Raw genomic sequence first — 23,220 nt, forward strand, 5'->3', positions numbered from 1 at the left:
TGACATTTTATGGTCCAGTCTGAAATGCAGCGAAGCAGCATGAATTGATGAACGATATCACTTCTCCCTTTCGATGCCCAGAATGAGTTGCAGCTAACTAACTCTTAATCCATCTCTATTTTTCCCCAAACCCTTTCTTCACTCCCATTTCACAAAAAACACATTTTCCCAGGCCTCTGCCTAGGTTTCTTTGGAGATGGCTCCTAAGAATAACCAGCAACAGGATTTTCTCTCCTCTTTCATGTGAGAAGGAAGCTTTTTGGATTCCAATACTTTGCTGTCAATTCAACCAAAAATCAGAACCTGATCACTGGGAAACCATGGGCAACATCCTTGACCTGCCTAACCTGTTGGTAAAGACACTGAATATTTAAGCAGTTCTCAAACCTTGCGGAGTTTGTATTCCTCTTCCACTTGGCCAGCATCATTCAGATGGTTTAACCATGTAGTGACATCTAACCGCTTGTACATATTCTCTTCTGGGTGAGTCTCTGATGATGGCAAATTAGGGCGTTTTATTGAGAACTGCATGCAAGCCTTTACATCAGACACCTGGAGGGCATGAGAAAGACTAGTTACACGGCTGTGAAAAAAAAAATGCAGTTACATCATTTACCAGATATATTGCCGACACAGCTGAAAAAATGCAGTTACATCATTTACCAGATATATCGCCCGACACAGGTGAAAAAAATGCAACTGCACCACTCCTTCAGAATAAGGGGTACAAAATACAAATGGAAAATATCAACTGGCTAAGATAGCAATAAGTAATCAAAGCTATTGTTGCCCATCTGTAACTCAGGGTGGTTGGCAAACTCTCATTGACAGGATTTGAATTGGAGCTGAGGTGAATGGATTTTGTTCCGTTTGGATAGGCTACTAATTATTACAGGCCCACACTTGTTTCAGCATTGTCAATCGCTCTTGTAACCAAACCTCAAGTCTACCATGATCAGAAACTTATTCTTACTGCCCAATACATAATCATATGATAGGAACTGTTGTATGCAATGAAACCTCTTGTCTATACTGCATACTACAAGATCATGTGTGTCTCCATGTTTCTTCCATGCAGAATTATAAACACTATTGAGATTGGGGTGCTGTGTTAGGCAGTTGGCTAGATGACTAGCACGTGAATCAGATTAGTGTCAACAGCAAGGAATTCGATCCCCATTCCGGCTGATGTTGATTCGGGGCCAGCCTCCTCACCCTACCCATAGCAAAAATCACAGCAACTTTGCTGTGGTTTGGTGAATAATCGTTAAGGACTGCCTTCGGGCAGAGAATTCAGGAAGAGGAATGAGTTGAAATCAACAGTAAACCAACAATCTGGTTCATTTTACATGATATACAAATAAGCAGGATATGGTTTTCAGAAAATTTCAATCGACTTCAGCATTCCTTGAGACACAGAAAACAACAAAGCATGAAACGTGCACCTTGATAATGGACTATTTTCATTCCAAAGACCAGTGAATCCCTGGAATATGTTGACCCTAAGCTTAAGCTCTCTTGCTTTGGTGATTTTTTTTAACTCCTAATTCACTGTTGGAGATTTGACAATTGAATTGTCAAACTTGCTAACTCCTTTCTGGTTGCAGGACCTCAAGCAGAGGTCAACCTCTTACTAGACTCAAATGCAGTTCAGTTCAGCATCATGAGTGTGAATGTCTAGATAGTATTAAAAATCAAATGGTACACACAGTGAGGCATCATTAATTCTTGTCATCAAAAAAACTACATGCTAGCATTGCCAGTTCTGTTTGTACATAATCTTGGAGGCTTCATCACATGACTTGTCACCTCCAAATGGTCAGCCTTTTCTCTCCGTCGTTGCCAATATTTTTTGAACACTTTCATTTAACAGTTAAGAAAACGTAAACATTTTTTAAAAAACATTCCCCTGTGATTTTTCTCCTGGGTTGTTCACAGCAGTGTGCAGATTAATCTTTTAATTCCTGGAGACCCCTGGACACATCTGTAGGATTGGTATTCGTACAACATGCTCATAGACCACCCATTCTTCTGTTCACGTTGTATAATGTTTAGGGTAGAATGCATCAGAAGTATAAGCTCTTTTGTTCCTTTTAGGGTTCCACATCCAAGATGCAGATTGACAATCTGCTCTTGGACATTTAGCAGAGTCAAGCGACCCAGCTATAAACATACAGGAATGGCCTACAGTGACTTGATTTGCCTGCTGGTTTTTAAAAGACACAGAAATTACTTTAAAATGACTTGACTTGCATGCTGGTGTTCCCATATTTCCTTCCTTCAATGAAATGCCAAGGCTCTACTGGCCTCAACCATAGATTGCTGAGATGGGAGTGGGAACTCACCATGTGGGAAGCCTTGCCAATCTAAAGTACCTGTAATACCTTGAACCAAACAAACCAAAAAAGGACACTGAACACATCTGATCTAATTATAACTCTGATAGCCAAGAAACAAAGAACAGAACTTGAGCCTAGTCTTTACACACTTACTTGCAGAGCTTCACATATGCACTTCCAATCCAACAACCAGTTTCACAGGTAAATCTCCAGTAAATGCCCATCACCAGAAACTAGTAAATAATTAATATATAATTCAAACCTACAAAGGAATCAATGTTTAATTAAAAACAAAAAGCTGGATGTCCAGGTACAACAGCATATTAACAAATATTACTGCAAAGGAATGGGCAATCATTTCTAGAGACTAAAGTTAAATAGGTCTCCACAAAGCCAAATATGGTCCAGGCTATAAATTCAGGCCAAAGGGATTTCACAAAATACTAAATTAAAATTGTGTGTTTTAACACCTCGGTGGTTGCTCTCCTAAAATCAATTAGGGAGATGCAAATTAAATTAGGGAGCATCAGCATCAGACTGCTAACAAAGATGCCCCAAGTCTAAATCCTAGCTTAAATAATATTTGGACTTGGTTAACAGCATTTGGTGAGGTTTCACAGTTTGTTAGATAGAACAGCTTAAAGGGGTGGAGAAAGGAAGGAAAGAAAAACTGTTTCACTCAATCCCACCGTGTAAAAGTACACCTTCTAAAAGCCAATATGGACTGACATTTATTGAGTAAATTTGTTGGCTCCAATGTTTACTCTACTTTCTTTACAAAACATTGCATCAATTTCCTGTGAAATTAGAAAATTAATGAACATATGAAATGAGAAAAATGATTATATCTTTCTTAAATTATAGGTAATAAAATGCCCTCTCATTTTGGAGTGAGCCTATTTGTTCTACTATAGTATAACTGTATTGAACACCGCCTTGGAGAATTATGATCAGGAACACACTGTGTAATGAAAGTATATCCGCATTAAGATTACGCTCATTCCCCCTCCACCCCACCATCTGGCGCTGTCAATTTTCTTTCAGTTTCTCTGGAAGGTGGTTTCTCCTGAACGTGGTGACTACACTGGGTTATGAATCCAAAAGAGTTGGTGGCCTTCTGCAGAAGGATTTTCTGATCCAGACCCTCCCTGATCCAGTGGCTTTGGATCATGTGTCAGCCATAGGTTAGTGGATAGCACTTTCATCTCTTAAGTCAGAAGGTTGTGAGTTCAAGTCCCACTCCAGGGACTTGAGCACATGACCGAGAATGGCCCATTTCAGTACAACTTGTGCAATGCTATCAGCGGTACTGGCTTTCAGATGAGAAGTTAAAGCGAGGCTCTGTCAGTCCTCTAAACGTAAAAGGTCCCATGGCACTATTTTGAATAACAGCTGGAGAATTATCTCTGGTGTCCTGGCCAATATTTATCCCTTAAATACATCATAAAAACAGATCATCGAGTCATCATCACATTACTGTGCACAAATTGGCCGCCACAATGCCAAATAACAACAGTACTTCAAAAGTACTTTGTTAGCTATAAAGCACTTTAGGATGCCCTACAATCATGAAAGACGCTATATAAATGCAGCAAGCCTTTGGCTAGAATTTTACATGCCCACCACAGGAGCAGGCTGCCATCTGGGTGGGTGGGGGGAGGGGAGAGAAAGAGAGAGGCGGAGGATAGCAGGCCATCCTGTTCAGGCTCCCTGTATTCCAACCTTGCTTATCCCTCCCACCCTGGCCTCTTGAATGCCACCCCTAACATGGGGCCTGCCTAACTGGCCCTGGCGGTCACTTACCTGCTTATCTGGCCTCCATCGCTGTTCTGACCACAGTCCCAACACTGGTCAAAGGTCTCAGTGACGCTGCTGACACTGGAGAACTACCAGTCACCTAAGTGGCTGGAAGTTCTTGCAAGTGGAAACCACAACCTCAGGCAGTTAACAGCTGTAAATTGGTTGTGGCTTCCTGGGTCAGCAGAGGTGAGATAGGCTGCAACTTTTCAAACACTGGGCAAAGTCACCACCTCCAGAAAAGATTCCAGCCCTTGTTTTCTTTCATAGTGAATATTTTTCCCGCTGTTTGCAAAAAGGCTGACCTTGCACAAACTTGAGTTTGGCATGAAATATCCACAATCGGCATCCTGCCTGAACTGGGCCTCAACTTAACTGCCAGTTAACTGGCAGCTCACTTAATGTAGGGTGGAATGTCCTGCAATAGCAACAGCTCAAATGATTGCTGCTGATTTTCTATGCGTCAGCCACAAAATCCCCTCCAGCACAGTTCGGTGCTTCATCCAAAGCACAGAAAAAAAACAGGAAAACTATCCTACTCTCAAATGAAGGAGTGGAGGTTCAGGAAAGAGGGGGGTTTGTATTTTGGGCAGAACAGCACCCAGCTCATTGAGCAACCAAATGCACTGTGTGAGAAGCTATGGTCTAAAAGGCAAATGTATTCCCCGCTGCCACAGAAATGTGAAAATAAGCCAAACATTTGACAGCATCAGGAAAATGGCCAAGACGGAATACTAAACACTTGCCTATTCAACTAAATCAGCAAAATATGCATGGCCAAATAAATTTTCTCTTAATTTTACAGTTTGATTGAGGTCACATGCAAATCATGCAGTTAACATTTTCAGAGATTCATGTTCATTTCCAAATTGTTGCAAAAGAAACTTTGATAGCCAGTCCCAAAATGTAAGACAACTGTCTTATTTACATCTGTAAAGCTGTGCCAACATAGCAAGCTTCCAATAATACCTGCATATGGTATATGATAATTTACTCATGCATGGTAAGCACTTGGACGTCAACATCTGTATTCTTCAAACTTCCAATATCACAATACTCAAACTTCCAATATCTCAAAAGGAGGTGGCACATAAAGGAAAAAAGCAAAAGCACACAGGAAGAGGTTGTGCAACTTCAGGTCTATTAGTCAATTTGGAGGCACAAAAAAGTTTACGGGACAGAAGTAATATGGGAATTAAGGGGAGTACAATTGGAAGCTTTCTCAACCTTAGGGTTAGCACCATTCTATCTTTTCACTCTTTCTCTCTCTACTCACTCTCAATCTCCACCAAACACTGCAGCACAACAGCATGATAAATAGTATACCGCACTGCAGGCTTGAATTAAAGGGACATCTTGCAGCCAGGTTTCTATCCCAACTTTCTCTTCGATTTCTATAGGCATTCCCTTAAAAGCAGTTATAGTTTCAAATGCTGAAGGGTAAGGCAACAGCTCACACTATGAATCACCATTGACTTCAAATGTTGCAAGCACCAGAACAGATACATCAGCTCTGAATGAATAGGGAGCCCAGGATGAAGCACAGAGCATGAAGGAGCAGAATTAGGTGGAAGCTGCAATAAAAGAACAGGTAACATGCAGGCTTGAGGGCCATCCGCTGTCATGGTTCACCTGCTAAAGCCAGAAACTGGAGCTTCACGGAGCCTGTGCATGAAAGAATGTTATCCAAGGACTAAGCAACCTGCAAAGTCTGATGACAAGTAATGAGGAATTCACTGCCTGAATGTCAGCAGCGGTGTATGATTGCTTAACAAAGCACGTAGCAACTCCAGGGCCATCCGTAGCAGAATCCCTACAAACACAGGTCCTAAACCCAGTTGGACTTTCTCTTGTGAATACTCACAGTGATACTATAGAAGCATAGGACTCCAAGTGTCTTATTTAAACTTCAACATTCTGGAAAGGACTTTGAGATAGGACTTGATCGATCTCACCATCACTCTCAGTTATACTCCCATGCACACCATTTGTCATCCTGCGTGCCCAGAAACAAAGTAACTGGTTGAAGTAACAGTGACTTCCACATACAGTGTCTATATAATAAAGTTTGCTAAACTAGCGGAGAGCAGGAATGAACATGGGATAGATGTAGTCAAAGTCTTTTTTTAATTGAGTTGAATAGAAGCATTTAGAAGACAAGAATGAAAAGTGCTCTAAGTAATAGAGCTGGACGTTGGCAAAACTAAGGGTATGTTTCAGTAGTAGTCAGGTGATTTTTGCTCAGTAACAGCCTGCTGTATCTTTCTTATTTAGATTCAACATTTCTTGCTGCACCCTTGGCTGTAGGTGTGCCACCTCCTCCATAACTAGGTCTCTCTAGATGGCAAAGAAGTGGAGTTGTTGACAGATTAGAATGATCTTGGAGATTGAGTCGGGGCTTATTGCAAACCACCCACAAATCTGTCCAGTCACTTGAAGCAATGCTTCAAGTTGCCTAGGGTGTTTTAATAATGATCTTGATTACACATCTATCTTTACTCTTCTGCTGCAGCTCATAATTGAAGAGGATCATATCCTATCTGTCTTTTTAAAATGGACCAAATAAAAGCATCGTTTCTAACAGGAAATGGTGTGAGAAATAGTCACTAACCTGATAGACTGATAACCCTCATTGTTCATGAAAGCATTGAATTGAACCCTGAGCACAAATGGTCACATATGTCCGAACAATTTCCTAAATTTTGAAGAATCTGATATGAAAAAAAATTGTCAGGCCTTTCACTCTGGTGTTGTGATTTTGGGAGGAAAACTATTGAATTTTCATGCACTTTTGCACACATATAATCAGTGTCCTGTTTAATGCATTGGTCAATTGACTGATGTTGTTGATATTGGAATGAACATGAGGCAAAAATGTTTAGTGGCACTAGCAGTGTCATCTTTGTTGTCATTTTGTCTGAAGGTCAGATTGGAGGATATGGCTTAACTTCATAACTACCTCCTTTGTGATGTTGAGCTAACAAAGTCAGCTCCCCAGAGATACACCCAAGTACCAAAACCTCAGTTTGTAGAATGGTTCCATGCATGAGGGTTATGTAGGCAACCCACCTACTTTCTCAACACACTTTCATTCCATCCTTCTCAGATCCTCATTTTCCACCTCCAAACCAAATAGAAGCGAGAGAAGGGAGACTGACTCAGAAGAATTCCAATGGCCTCAGCAATTCACTTTGCAAGCCATAACCCTTCTCAACCAAAATCCACTTTGCATAGGTCACCATGCAGGGACCAGATTGTTCCGAAAACATAGTTACTGCCAGAGATGTGTTAACTGGTGGTCTGTTACCAGTTTGTGTAAAAGCTGGCTGTGAACAAACTGCTAATTGATTTCTCCAAATGCTTTTACATCCCAAAATGCTTTGCAAACTAGAATAATGCAACTGAATTTCTGTTATATCTAGAAGATTAAAGGAAAATCTATGGCAGAGGAGGGAAAAAATAATAAAACTTCCACATTTCCAATAATATTAAATTAATTTATCAACAGAATTATAAAAAGTGTCACAACAAGTATAACTATCTGTAAAATCTGCATATGTGTAATACAATTAAACTCAGAATCAGTTTCCAGGTAGTTAAATTACCATGAAGCGTGTAAATAGTTTTCAGTGATCCAGAGCAGAATCAGAATTAGCACAGATTGCTTACTCCTAGGCTCAATATAATCATGCAAATTTTTCAGGTCATGTTGATTACATACCTGATCCCTCTGATGGGTCTCAGTGCAATATTTCCATTGCTGAAACACTTCACTAAGTTTATCAAGACCACCATGGTGAAAATGGAAAATCTTGTACTGACTTTCCCGGCTAGCGATGACCAGTTGACCACACGTGCATGCTTCATCACTAGAATGAATACATTTAAGAAACAAAAAATTATATTTTGTATCTGTACACAGACCCCCAGTTCTTTTTTTTTTGCATGTATCTGCTTTTAAAGGTAAAGGATGATTATTCACATATGCTAGGGATGCATGGACATTGCCAAAATCTGGTGAGGACATTATAAACAGTTTTCCTCTCAGTTTCCACAGTTTACCAGAGGCAAGTTGATAGAGGTTACTGCAACTGAGTCCACTGAGAACAAAATATTTTTCTCAAGCATAATTCTGGGCTGGAAATCACAAATTTGAATCAGCATTTGATTGAATAATCAACTAGCTGTATACATTATGAAACCAAATACAGTAAGTGCTGGAAATCAAACAAAAAAACAGCAGGAAACACACAGATCAATAAGCACCGGTGCAGAGCACAAAAAGTCAAAGTTTGAGCTTATAATCTTCTTTGTAAGAAACATAGGAGCAGAAAGGGTTGATTCTCAGTTATTTATTTAGCAAATGCAATGCCCCAGAACCAAGCGATCACCTCCTCATTAGCTGAATTTGAGGTGAATAGTCTGCCACTTGGTCTGTAGAGGGGGCACTCCTTGGTAATGTGCAGCATTGTTTGTGTCTCTCCACAAGTGCATAAAGGGTTTGTACTGATGCCCCAGCAGTGGAGGTTGGCTGCACAGAGACCCTGACCTGTCCTGAACCTGTTTAGCAAGGACCACTCCTGCTGTGGTAGATTAAAGCCTGCTATTCGACAGGCGGGGTTTGTCACAAGCAGCTTATTAGTGGCTTCCTGTATTTCCTATTCCTTGATCCAAATAATGTCTGCTGGTAGACCTTGCTCACCTCACATGGGATGCCGAGATGGAAGGCAGGCAGAATTGGATTGAATAGTGGCAAGTGCAGTGCATCACGGATATTTTCAACCAGCTTGTGGGTTTTCGTCAGTCGGCGGATGTGTGGGGGAGTGATGTTTGCAAAGACAGGAAGCCAGGGAGAGGTGTTAAGCAGAGAATTCCCGTTATGATATGCATTGCTGAATTCAATCGTTGGTCAACAAGATATGTGTCAGACGACCTGTGCCAGACAGGTGCACAGTACTCTGCTATGGAGTATGACAGGGCAAGTGCTGAGGTCTGGAATGTTGTGGCAGCTGCGCCTCACATAGTTCCAGCAAGTCTGGTTAATAAGGTGTTTCTGGGTTTGACCTTTGTTGCTGTTTTCTCCAGATGTTCCTGAAAGGACATAGTCCTATCCAGAATGGCTCCTAAGTATGCTGGGTTGGGATCATGCTTTAGTCTCTGACCTTCCATGCAAATATGTAATTCTCTTTTGGCACTGGCACTATGGAGGCAGAATACACTGGATATAGCTTTAGATGAATTCAGTGTAAGTCACCATGTGGTGCAGTAGTCCGTCAACTTTGTAACATCTTCGTTAAGGGTCTGGTCTAGGGTGCAGAAGATTGGAGCTTGGGTGGCACAACAAATGTTGGCAGCATAGATTAATTTACAGAAGTGGTTGCTGGCAGGTTATTAGTATATATATATATATATATATATATATATATATATATATATATATATATATTCAACAGCGTTGGGGCGAGCACTGAGCCCTGTGGTAGTCAGTTAGCCAATCTTCTCCATGCACTTCTCCTTTCTCCAAAATGGACTCTAAATCATCTGCTGCGAAGGGATATTTCAACAATTGTCTTGACCCAGGTTGGAAAGACAGTGGACAACTTTAGGAGCAGACCAGCATGCCACACTGTATCATAGGCAACTATGAGATCCAGCAGCACCACACCTTTGGAAGTTCCTTTGGAAGCCATTTTCGATATAGGTGATGAGTGTCAGAACTTGATCACATGCGCTGCACCCCTTACGGAAACTAACTTGGTCGTCATTAAGGATGGCCTCTACTTCCCGAGATATGCATTGCAGGAAAGGACACTCAAAGATCTTAAAGCACACAAGGTAGTGAAATCGGTGGATCGCTGGCTACCAATGTGGGATCTTTTCTGGGTTTTGACATGGCACAAATCATTGCCTTCGGGAGCAAGTCTGAGCTGATGATTCTTGTGTAGAACTGAGTGAGCCAGTACGAGCATAGGGGCAGAGCTGTTTCAGGAATTTTGGTGTGATGTTGTCATATCCTGCTGCTTTGCCACATTTCAGGTCCCTTAATGTTGTCTCTAGTTCTGTGATCTTGAAAGGATCAGGACTGCCATGTTCTGCGTGTTGCTGGTGTTGTTTTTTTCAGTTCATTACAGATGACGCATTTTGTTTTCTTATCCAATGGTGTGCTTGCTACATTGAGCAGATGGTGAGCAATTGGCTTGAGGTGACGAATGGGTGATTTAATGCAGGTCATTTTTGGGCTGCTTCAAGGTGGTGAATCCGACTGGAATGATTTAAAATTGTGCCCTGCTGTGGTTTCCTCCCCCCTGGCGCAGTGAGGAGCGTTGAGTGACTTAATGAGGTGGTCTGCTATGTCAGGGTCGCTAGATGATTCTCATTCCTTTAGGAGTGCTGCACTCTCTGCATCAAGGCATGGGACGTAGATGAGTCTGTAGCCACGAGGGATGTCTAGGCAAGCAGCTTTGCAAATAGCACCACCAAAACACCTACATATATCTTATACAGGTATGTTATGGATAGGTATAGTTACAATATTACGGTCCAAGATCTTGCTGTATTTTTGCCAATCAGCTTTACGGAAGTTCCATCGCAAATACCTTACACTGTTGATGAGTGGAAGGCCAAGGCAAATATGGATGAGCGGTGGCCTGTGTTGGCTATGTGGGAAATTATCCAGGACTAGGCACCGTGCTGGTTGAGGGTGACAATCAAGGGAACTGACCCAGCACAGCTCAGGTGAGTATTTCCAGCCCCATCTAGCTGAATGGAATGCTCCCTGTTGGTGGGTTGTGTATCAAGGTAAGGTCATTTCTGGGGGACCCACTCTCAGAGCTGTTCACCATCACTGTTTAGTACTGAGTAACTCCAGTCAGTGTGGTAGCTGTTGAAGTCTCCCATAAAGGTGACTGGGTGAGGCAGTGTTGGTAGAACTTGCTGTTCTCAGCTGGCACTTGGATGCTTGTACGCGTTTGTGATATGGAAACTGCCAACCCGAATTGTTTCATGGAACATGACTGATGGCAAGGTGGCTACATCAGCAAAGCCAGATTGGACATAGGTGGCATGGCCATGTTTAGCATGAGGGGAGTAGAACAGTAGATCAAAGCTTTTGATGTAATAGCAACCTGCTTCTTCAATTCCATCATGGGTCTCTTATAGGCAAATTATGCCAATGGAGTGTTGGGTGGCAAGGCATCCAATGAGGTTTCACTTGGCAGCCGACAGGCCCTCAACATTAGGTTGCAAGATTTGGAAAGCATGCCCTCTTGCCAAAAAGCCAGGCTGCTCAATGTTGAGACTACTGGTTCTAAGGTGACTGGGATTCCCCAAGGAGGTTCTTTCAGAGCCATTTAATTTTCTCTTGGAATTCAGTCTGCTGGTAGGATTATTTGCTTCCCCAGGGGCAATAATTGGGTACTGACGGCAGTGGAGAGGGAATGTGACGTGAATGCTGATCCATTGTCTCTCTGCTCAGTTCACAGATGCTGACAGGGCTGATATGCTTACAGGTTTCTGTTTTAAATGTATTATTTCAGAGCTCTACAAAACATTAGTTAAGATTATGCTTCATATTACATTAAAAATTTAAATGTAAATGCTACACTAGCTTGTCTGAGAAATTCCAACTATTGCAACAATAAAGCTAAGTAGTATAGAAAAGAAACATAACTGGGGCAGAGGAGGTGTCTGACATACATTCCTTTTCAAAACAAAATGGAATGCAAGTAATATGCAAAATGCTGTACTGTTCAAGAAATATGTTGTTCACGCAAACCTTTTTACAACTGATTAAGAAGTGTTCTGTTACTCAGGTACCTTTTTTACTTCTTCAGGGGAAATCCAACCTTCCTTTGCATTACTTCTATTCAGATATTGCTCTGAGTATCAACTACTAACAAAATGAACACAGCACTTAGAGTTTATTGACTGAGAAGCATATGCAACATTGCACTCCAGAGGCAATTGGAAAGAGGTCGTGCAATCCACAATTCTTTCCTAATGAAATTGCATTTAAATACATTTTCCCTAATTTACTCAACATTCAACAGAAAACAGTGACCGCATTTGCAGCATCTTTGACATTATTTTGTTACTTATTTTCTTTTTATAGGCAAGATGAGAGTTCCAATTTCATGTACATGCCTACAGATAAAATATTTGAGTAAGCATTCGTATGCTCCTGTCTTAGAAAATAGCTTTCTTTGCAGCTTTTTTATCTCTCCCTGGACTCCAACAGCAACCAATCTAAAAATTATCATGCATCTTGTTGAATTAAAGTATTTGGTTGTCTGAATAAGAAATTGTACTCAGAAATGTTATCAATTGTGAAAAAAGGAGGTTTTATTCGAAATGTACAATAGCAAAAAATTGCAGATGCTGGAAAGCTGAAATAGTACAGAAATAAATACAGAAAATGTTGGAAATACTCCAGTAGGTTAGGCAGCATCTGAGGAGAGATATACAAAGTTAATATTTTAGGTCAATTACCTTTTATCAGAACTTTGTTCATCAATCTGAAACATTAAATGTGTTTTTTTCTCCACTGATAATTCCTGACCTGCTGAGTATTTCCAGCATTTTTGTTTATATTTAAAAATTGTACTCTTCCTCTTTCCAAAACTGGCTAGTGAAAGCAGTACTGCTTCCGATCACAGCCAACCAGAAGTATGAATTTAACATGAAGTAGCAAATCTGCATCATCTAATAACATAATGCTGAAGCTGCAACATAACTGGAAACTCTCCTGCAAACTCTGGGGAAATAGAGGACTTTTTTTCAGCAGTTATGGTCAGAGGAGATAAAATGAACTATTTACAGATGTGAAAGGACAGAACTTTTATATTTTACAAATGGCAAAGAACATTCAGTGCTCAATGGCATTAATTCATATAACAACATGGCATTAATCCCACAGCACAGTGGTGTTATCAGAGAACCACTTTCATATCCTTGAGATCTTATACATCAGCAGAATAACAATCATAATTAGATGTTAATGCATTCAGGTGCCATGAGGGATATGCAAAGTAAGCAAAAGAAGAATAAAGGAAGAAAGAGATTTTTTTAAAAATCAATGCAAGTCTTCAAAGCCAGAGTTGGCATTTCCTCAGTCGGACTGGAATTTAATATATATTAAAATTACATAAAGTAACCCATTCCAAACCACCTAATGTTAATATGAATTTGACAATTAAGTATATATTTTTTTAAATGTTACATTGTCAAATTTCTTGGTTACGCGAATAAATAATTACTTAAATTCACATTTTAAAAAAATCACAAAAATTAACACTTTAAAATTACATTAAACTTCTTCCACTCCAAAGAATCCTCAATATAATAATATTTTTATATCCGTAATAAAATTATAAAATTGCCTGCATCAAACTTAGCAAACTATTTACTTAAAAGATTGCAGGCTTGCATGATGCATTCATCTTGCTCCTTTTAGTGGTGAGAGCTCTTTCATGTTGGTTCATTTCCATTGACATTGTAAGGAATCATCTTAAAACAATTTATTTTTTAGTTTAGGTAATTATGTGCAAAAGTGGTAACTCTGAAAAATAAATATAGACTGAACATTTCCAACGAAAAACCTGATGTGAAATGATGCAAGGAAAATATTAATGCTATTAATTATTATCTTAAGAAGAAAAGCTGAGAAAATCACTGTAGCCTCCAAGGAATCAGTTACCTGCAATTTAAGGAGTAGCATCACTCCCCAGTAAACATGCATTGATAAAGAACTTTCAGCTTGCATCTGCCTCACACTAATTTGGTCCAATCCAGTTTATGCAGGATCAATTAACAATTTTAACAGTTGCAAGTTACTACTAACCAGCAACTGCAATAGCTTACATTCAAATAGCACATAACAAGTTCTAAAATTAATTAGGTAAATAGAACAAAGACTTGATACATGAACTTCAGTAGTTTTTCCTCTAACACCTCCTATTTAGAACTTTTAAGTCTTAAATGAGGGAGACACTTGAAAAAAATGTCTTCTACAACTTTTAACCTTGGTAGCCTCCTCGTCAACGAGTCTTGGCTCTTTCCTCTGTTTCTTAGTTTAAATAAAAGGTCTGTGCCTGACCTCAGTTGTTAACCAATGGTGGCATAATGAAAGTCAACAAGTTATCCTTTTTGTGAAAAAAAGTCAAAAAGAAGAAATAAATGAATCTGGAATCCAAACAATGGCCCAAATCTTCTGATCAGAATCCCTATTTCCGACTGTTCAGATTAAAAAAAAACACCCACTTAGCTTCCTCTGACTTTTCTGGGCAATATCCAATGAAGGATCCTGCAGAACCCAGTCAGCACAGGAAACCTCAGACATCAACAGAGGGAATCCAGGCAGAAACCACAACCCCTTTTAAGGCTCTAGCTGCTGTACTCTGCTAAGTAAAGAGTTTAAGTATCCTAAAGCTTCTTTGAAAAGCTACAGAGAGAGGGCAAGTGTGTGAGGGGGTAGGGTAGGTGAGGTAAGTGGAATAAGGGGTAGTGGGGTTGGTGAGGTAATGGGGTAGAGTGGGCAAAGTGGTTAGGGTGGCTAGGTTGGAAGGTGGCTAGGTTGGCAGGATGGCAGCTATGTAGGGTGGTAGGTAGGATGGAAGGTGGGCATTTGGGTAGGGCAGCAGGTGGGTTGGGGGTAGTCTGGTTGGGTGGTGGAGGCTAGTTCAGGTTGGGTGGTGGTGGCAGCTAGTCAGGTCGGGTAAGGGAGGGTTGTGTGGTGAGGCTGGGTCAAGTCGGTGGGGGGGGGTGGTGTGGTGGTGGTGGTTGAGTTGGGGAGGTAAGGGTAGGGAGGTGGGGATTCATGGGGTAGTCCAAGGTGGTGGGGTGGGGTGGGAGGGGGGGCGTTGAGGTTCAGCTGTATAGTTATGCAGGAGCAACACTAGGACTTTTCTGTCTAACATTTCCTGGGTAATTATTCAGGGTAAAAATGGGACCATCCAAAGTCTCCGACTCTAACTCAGAGTTGGAGACTTTTTCAGAGGGTCCCAGGAGCAGGGGTATTGCCCTTTAGACGTACAAACTTTCTGGGCAATTCCCAAGGAGTCAGTGCGTTGAGACGTCCGAGCAATCCCACAGCATGTCTTCCAGGGTCTCCAACAGTCTGGAGATCAGAAGTTCTGGACCATTGTGTACTCATAAGTAGTTACAAGGAATTTAGAGGTTACTGGATTTTAATAAATATATTCTTGTGTTTGAAAACTTGCAGCATTTAGCTGTACTCGAAAAAAGGATAATGGCAGATTCAAAGCATACAATGACAGGTTTTATTTCAATTGCTATTATTGTAGAAGTCAGTTATGACAATAAAAAAAAGGCTTAGAGTTCAGTTATTGGATTTCATATGTGACTAATTTAATCTAGATTCAATCACTGCACATAAAACCATTAAGAAAACAAAGATCAGTATCATTCTTGTATTTAGTACACAATATTCTGTTTCAGGCATTGTCCACATCCAGGTTAGAACATTTTTTTTAATAAAAAGAACCTTCCTTAGAAAAACAAATTCATTATTAACTTATTATTAATCCCAAGGAAACTTCACTCCAAATACAAAGCTTTTGATTTTATTATTTGAATATTAATATTTGAAAAATATTAATCTCAAACAGAAAGTTAACTACAACGGAGCTATGGATCAGTTTAATGTGAAGGTTCAAGCATAATAACTCCAAGTGCAACTATCTCATCAACTGCACTATTAAATTTGACCCAGTATATTAATATGATATACATAACAATAGCTTTCAACATGCAGGCTTCACCACACCTTCCTGCAGCAAAGGCAGTAGTATCTTCCTTATTAGAATTATCATCAGGCCATTAGAGCATGTTGGAATCATTCCAGAACAACAGGGTTAGAGAGAGCACCTTTTAGTTAAACTGTCTGAAGCTTCTCTATATAGAGATGAATAATCCATACGGGAGAAAGAAAGAAAGAAATAATCCATGGAGAAATTCCTTATATTAATGGGAGCTAGATTTCTAACCTGAAAAAAAGGCGCAGTGATCGCATTTGGCCCAAATCAACTCTAAAAACACCATAGAGTTGCTCAAGTGCCAACACCTTCTGCTGCTCTTCCCATTTTGTGCTGTACGGTTGTGTATAATTCTCAGAAAACTGCAAAGTGTACTGTGCATCAGAAGAGTGGTCTGAGATGGAGTTCGCCAATTTAGCCATATGTTCTTCGCACATCTCTCTGCATAATGAGGAAAAAGGGGAAAGAAAGCGATTATTAAAGTATATTTTCTAAAATGAAATTAGAGTGGAAAATATTTTGGTTGGGAAACTTAAACAATGACTTTGAATTTGAATTTACCAATGTTCCTGAATTAACTTATCCAAAGTAATGATTTTAAAAATTAAATTCTTAAATTTGATAACAGCAACCTATTCATCGCCATTTCAAATTCAAATCGATCGTTTAAAACAGCCAATTTTACCACCAAGATCTTTTAAATAATCAAACATTAACCAAAGAAAAATTCAATGGAAATGGAAGACAACTTGATCATTGGTCGAACAATGGAAAAAGCACATACTAGAGTCACCAGTATAAAAGCAAACCACTGCTGATGCCAGAAATTTGAAATTGAACAGAAAATGCTGGAAATACTCAGTTCAGACTGCATCTTTGAAGAAACATAAGGGAACATTTCCCACGTCAGTCCCTCCCCCAAACGGGAGACGAAGTGTGGGAGCGGGTACCGGTGGCCGACCTTCCGATCAGCGGCCCCAGTCGTGGTGGGGGGGGGCACTATTTTACATGGGCGGACCAATTAAGGCCTGCTTAGCGTGACATCCACCAGGAAGTGCTATGCACTCCCTATGTGGTGGTGGGGGGGGAGAGAGAATTCCCTCAGCTGGGAGTGTGCTCTTTCGCACATGTGCGCAAAAGCGTACACAGATCTCCCTGAGGCAAAGTGCTGCCTCAGGGAGATCGGCTCTGAATAAAAAGTTGAAAGGTAATAAAATAATTTCCCTGACACTGTCACAAGAGTTGGGACATGTCCTTAACTTTTATTTAAACATTTGATAAACATTTAAAAACCCTCATGAAACCTCATCCCGCCCTTTTTCCAAGGCCCGCCTGGGCTCCCAGCCTACCCGCCAACCCTAAAGCTGGACGGGCAGGTCCATCAATCCAGTTAGCTTTTTAATGGCCTTAATAGGCCGTTGACAGTTCGGCTGCACGCCTGCAGGACTGAAAATCTAAATGATGTGGGGTGATATGGAGACGCATGCCCAACGTATCCCTGCGTCACTTGATGCGTTGGCGAGCGGATCCCGCCCCCGCTCGCCGACCACAAAAACCTGCCCATTTGACATCGATGAACTTTCGTCAGGTTATCAGTTCTGATGAAAGGTCATCGGCCTGAAACGTTAACTATGTTTCTCTCTCATATGCTACCTGACTAGGGTATTTCCAGTATTTTCTGTTTTTAGCATTATAGTTACTAATAATGCTTTCTTACAGAGGATATGTTCTCCACTGTTCCTTAATGTCACTTGAGCTTCCCAATTTATAAGTAGAACTCAAAGTCAAGGAGTTTTTTACTGCATACACTAAGGGGTTAATTAAATGCAATATTTTCCATCAATGTAGAGCTATAGCAGCTCTTAAATAAGGGGTTGAATGTGCAGTGAGTTGCAAAACTCTTCTTTTACACTTGAACATATACAAATAGGTTTGCCGAATGCTAGACAGATGTGAAATTATACAGAATAAGAGAAATTTTAAAATTAAACATGATAAATCAGAGATATAGTTGAATTTTGGAATGGAATACTGGGAACTACAGAATGTATTCCAGGTCCCTAGATAAAATATGTTGAACCAGATTGCTAGAACACAGGCTCACAGGCACATATCCTTGCATGTCTAGTTCCTGATCTTGACTAGGTCACTAGTGAAACGTGGAGTGGAGATCTGGTGCTCGTCTGCAACTCTTTGGGAGGTGAAGACTAGGCTTATTTTTATGTAGCCCCAAACAGTCAGTTACAGTACAGCATAGTCCTGGCAGTGTAGCTTAATCACGCGAACATTGTGTGCCAATGTTGGTGTGGATGGCTTAGGTCCAGGGAGGGGGGGGAGGGGGCAAGAGAGAAAAGAGATAAAAGCCAGAAATATATTCTGATAATTGTAGTCAACTATGAAAAACACATCATAATCATAATGTATGTGTCACCTAGCTAAAGTGTATTATTTCACATCAATTTTTAACAGTATTAATTGCTTAAATTAATCACTATACAGAAGCATGAAAGTCTGTGCATAATTTAATAGAACAACAGAGTCCTCAGGAGTATTTTGCCTAACCTTATATCATTAAATAGCTACAATCTTAGACCCAAAGCTTTGCCACCTGAAATCTCCCTCTGGGTGATGCAGTCATAGCAAAGGAATGTGAGCTGTCGTATACCAATTCAGTCTCAGGAGTACTTCTTTACACTTGACAAGAGAGCCCCGATTAGCTAAATAATATAACAAAGCTTAAGGGACAGCACAATGCAATGAAATAGCTGTCTCAATGGATCTCCCATTACCATGAGACTATATCTTCCAATGAGTTACTGACAAGTAATCAGAAATATGTTTTGTAAGCTTCCAATGAAAAAGAAACTTTAATGCAGCTGATACTTAAAATAGAGCCTGGCCATGAAAGAGCATTTTTATGTTAGTTCAGCTAATACAGCTTCATATTGACATGATGATCTGCAAATAAAGATGTGTGGAACGCTTCAAACAGCAATCTTGGCAACTGGGTTACAGAGAAACCCAATATCCATAACACCAAAATAATTCCTTTGCTACCCTGTTCAGCATCACAGAATAGTTATTTAACTCCAAGTGACTTATAAGTATCCACAAAGTATGCTAAATTTGATACACAAATACACCCAAAACAATCACACCTCAGCTAGGTGCAAATTGTCCCGTACCATGCAAGTAGTTCTCAAATTATCTTCTCAAAAGATTAAGCAAGATGTGTATAACACTTCTACATTTTCTTTGTCCAATTTCCCCACTGAGCATTTTGTGTAGCATTTACTTTCTCAGAGTTCTCTTGCTTCCTTCCATTTTGTAAAATTTTTCTCTTAATTTAGGATTATTCCCACGCACCATATAACATTTCATAACAGAAAGAATAAGCAATTTGTCCAACCGCTTCTTCTCACTACCTTTAAAAAAAAACGCTTCAGTTTACCTTCTCTACTTCAGTCACAGCAAGAAGTGATGAAGTAGTCATTGTACAACTCAATGGAAAATTCCATTATTAAAAGCAATTTCCAGATAATTATAGTGAATTACATTTTTACATATCTTCACTATTCAAGACCACCTTCTGTGATGAGACACCTTAATTACACCAAAATGGCGTTAGTCTGCTTTATTTGAAAATGGATTACCATGCTTTTCTCATTTGTGGAGCAGCCTGGGATATTTTGAACACAATAAAATATTGAGAAATTTAGAATACTTTTGGGGTGGGGAGAAGAGAGAAAGTCCTCATTTACTGATGGAATCTCAAACACATGCTTAACTTAGACATCTTTATTTACAGCATTTGAGTTAAATTCCCAACTGTGTCTTCATTTATATATATGACAGCTCACTTGAATTATCAACAATTTGGAGCCAATATCCTTCTGTATTAGTATGGAAATATCGGATAGTTACAGGTTTTGAGTGACATTTGGTGGAATTCTGGCAGTTTAAATCGGAGATGCAGTTTGAATTTTTTTTATTTGTTCATGGGATGTGGGTGTCGCTGGCTAGGCCAGCATTAATTGCTCATCCCTAATTGCCTTCAAGAAGGTGGTATTGAGCTGTTTTCTTGAACTGTTGCAGTCCATGTTTCAAAAATTTAGCTCCCCACCACCTTCTCAAAGACAATTAGGGATGGCCTAGTCACCGACAGCCACATTCCATGAATGAATTTTTTAAAATTTAAACGACATCTCTGTTAGCATTCTATCAATTCAAAACTTTATCAAATGCATGGCCAAAATTGCCACTAAAGCATTTTTTTAAATGGCTGGAATAAGACATATTAGGGAAAACACTAAAGATGGCATCAGACATACCTGACGTTGTTACACAATAATAAAAAAACCTACATTTATATAGCATGTTTAACATGCTAAAACATTCCATGGCGCTGCATTAGGAGTTTTGACACCATGCCATATAAAGAGATATTATGACAGGTGACCAAAAGTTTGGTTAAAGAGGTCAATTTTAAACGGGTCTTAAAAAGGAAAAGATGGGGATAAACAGAATCAGATTGGGAATTCCAGAGCTTAGGACCTAGGCAGCCAAATGCTAGGGTCAAGTGCGGGATGGACCAGGGGTCAGAGTTGCAGAAGCGCAGAATCCTCAGGGGGTTGTAGAGCTGGAGGGGGTTGAAGAGATAGCTGGGGGTGGTGGGGTGGGGTAAGGCCATGGAGAGATCTGAACACAAGAATTAGAATATTAAATTCGAGGAATTAATGTATTGGGTGTCAATGTAGATCAGCAAGCATGGCAGGGGTGGTGAAACAGGACATGGTACAGGTTAGGATTGTCTGCAAAGCTTAGGATGGGCTCAAGTTCATGTAGGGCCAAGGGTCAAGATAAGAGTCCAGTCAGACGGGCAACGGCATAGTCAAGTCTGGAGAACACAAAGCATACATGAGGGTTTCAGCAGCAGATGTGTAAGGTGGGTTGGAGACAGATAACATTATGGCGGGTGGAGATGATATGGGGCTGGAATTTCAGCTCATGGTTCAATATGATGATGAGGTTGCAAACAGTCTGGTTCATTCAGAGCCTGTGGCATTGGAAGGAAAAAGAATCCATGGCTCGGAAACAAGTGTTTATGGCGGAGGCTGAAGACATTGGCCTCAGCCTTCCCAATATATAATTTGAGGAATTTTAGTCTCATCCAAGAATGGATTTCACATAAGCAGTTTGACACAGAGGCAATGAAGGGATTAAGAGATTTTAATAAAATAGAACTTGGTATCATCAACATATATGTGGAGTTTGAAATTGTATTCTGGTACAGCATGTAAATGAGAAATAGGGAGGTCAAGGATAAATCCTTCTCAGCAAAAAGTTTGAGAGAGCAGCAGAACAGGTGTTAGCAATTAGTTTCTTTACTCTAGCCTCTCTTTTGCAAAATCTGGCAATCCTTCAACCTACCTCAGCCAGTGACTCAACAAGTTTAGGGATCACTCCTTCATTTCCTTCTGTTTTCCCATGCTTCTTTCTTCTCCCCTGTTACATTCTCTTTACCATATAAAAACAGGCTAGCCTACCACTTTCCTCTTAGCTTCAGCCCTGGCAGCATCACACTGACTAGATCCCTTGTCTTTCAGAAGAAATGTTCAGATGTTTCAATGCCATCTTTTCCAACTTCTTCACACTTATATACAATATTGTATCGATAATGTTTGTATTACTTAACCTGAAAATGTGTAATTCCCCAGAGGCTTAATTTTTTTTAAGCAACATTCATTTTATCTTTGTTTTTTGAAATAGTTTTTAAATGTTTTATTGAAGTTAACAGTGAGATCTGTAACAGAACTTCCAGTGACACTACCTGCTTTCTGCATCAAGAAACACAGATCTGCTACTTTCTGCCATAGGGTCACCAATTGGAGACAGACATAATGGAGATGAGAATGTATCAGAATCCGAGCCAATGGTGCTGTCCCTGCTGACATCGTCAGTGGTTAGATCATATGATGCTTCATCTTCTCCTTGCTCCCTCTTAGAATTAGCCTCGTTCTGACCTTCCGCAGAAATCTTCAGAACTTTCTGGTCATCCTGGCAAGTTATTGTCGAAGAAATTTCTGAGTCACTGTGAGCTTGCTGTCGTGCACCATGGGAGATCTGCAATGTGAGGGAATGTGGCGACATGCTCTGCACTGGCCCTGGTGAGCCAATGTGCATAGAGTTAGTCATGCTCTCTGACACAGTTATTATCTCATCATCCTCTGCTGGAACCAGTTCTTGCCTTTGTCCTGTACTGCTCATAGGCTGATGTACAACAGGTGCATGTCGGCATCTCCTACGCTGTACCTTTCGCACAGGAGAACTTTCAGGTGTGATGTATCTTAAAGCCTCTTCATCTTGTCGTTGGATACGGGTGTTTGGGATCCAGGTGATAATAAGTGTTGTTCCAAGTAATTCATCCTTTTCCAAATGTATGCATAAGTACCCTGGATTTGAAGGAGGGGGAGAAAAGAAAAGAAGCCAAGGTAGAGAGTTATTTTAAGAGAAAAGAAAATGCAAAAAGGCATGAACTATCATTACACAATAAAACCTTCACATACATCATGATTACAAACCTAATTCAGTTCAATATTTGTAGCCTTCCCTCAAGTGGAAAAATGTCTCTATGTCCACCATATCATGTCCCCACAACTCCAGTGACCTCCACTAGTTCACCACAACCTACTGCAGAGGGAAGAGCCCCAGTTTCTTCAAGCTCCCCGTCGGCCACAATGGTCCAGCCTTGGCATTATCTCTGGACCCTCTCCAGTGATTCCACATCCCTCCTCATTAATTAGAAGCACACTAAACATAAATAAACTACAACAAAGGAGTAATGGCATTATGGCTCATTCCTTCTACTGCATCCAAGGCTACAACTTTCCAAACGCATTTTTATTGAAGTCTGACAATTCAAGCTATTTTGATCATGGGATAAGAGTTCATCTCTCTTCAATTTCGTTTAAAAGGGAGGAGTTATTCATTACAAAATTACCATGGTTTATAATATATCATTTTTGTGTATTCCTCTATCAGTATGATTCTTGAAAATACTGAGCTCTTATTGATCCTGTTAATCTAAATCCAATAAGATACCTCATTAAATTCTGTTTGGTGACATGCTAAATTAAAGGCATTTTAAAATATTTTGCAAATTGATTATCTTTTTCTCTGTAGCTAGTCAATGAGTAAAGGAGGACCTCAATGACCCAATGAAATTTGCGCAAAATAGCTAATGCTTTTTGATAGATTCCTATGTGAAGCTGATGCATAATCTCTTAACAAAATTTTGGCTTATAAAAATCCTT

General features: G+C 40.1%; 1 protein-coding gene across 3 annotated transcripts in view; it reads right to left on the bottom strand.

Moving 5' to 3' along the window:
• Positions 1 to 23,220, bottom strand: part of tbc1d16 (TBC1 domain family, member 16) — a 90,746-nt gene that overhangs the window by 35,726 nt on the left and 31,800 nt on the right. For all 3 annotated transcript variants that reach the window (XM_041217418.1, XM_041217416.1, XM_041217417.1), the window contains 4 exons: positions 21,738 to 22,359; positions 16,139 to 16,348; positions 7,858 to 8,005; positions 388 to 552 (listed from right to left, as the gene is read on the bottom strand). In XM_041217418.1, coding sequence (XP_041073352.1) covers positions 388 to 552; positions 7,858 to 8,005; positions 16,139 to 16,348; positions 21,738 to 22,174 — 960 coding nt within the window. In that variant the 5' untranslated portion in view covers positions 22,175 to 22,359. The remainder of the gene's footprint in view (positions 1 to 387; positions 553 to 7,857; positions 8,006 to 16,138; positions 16,349 to 21,737; positions 22,360 to 23,220) is intronic.

This window comes from Carcharodon carcharias, chromosome 22, assembly GCF_017639515.1.
Source record: "Carcharodon carcharias isolate sCarCar2 chromosome 22, sCarCar2.pri, whole genome shotgun sequence".
Classification (NCBI taxonomy): Eukaryota; Metazoa; Chordata; class Chondrichthyes; order Lamniformes; family Lamnidae; genus Carcharodon; species Carcharodon carcharias.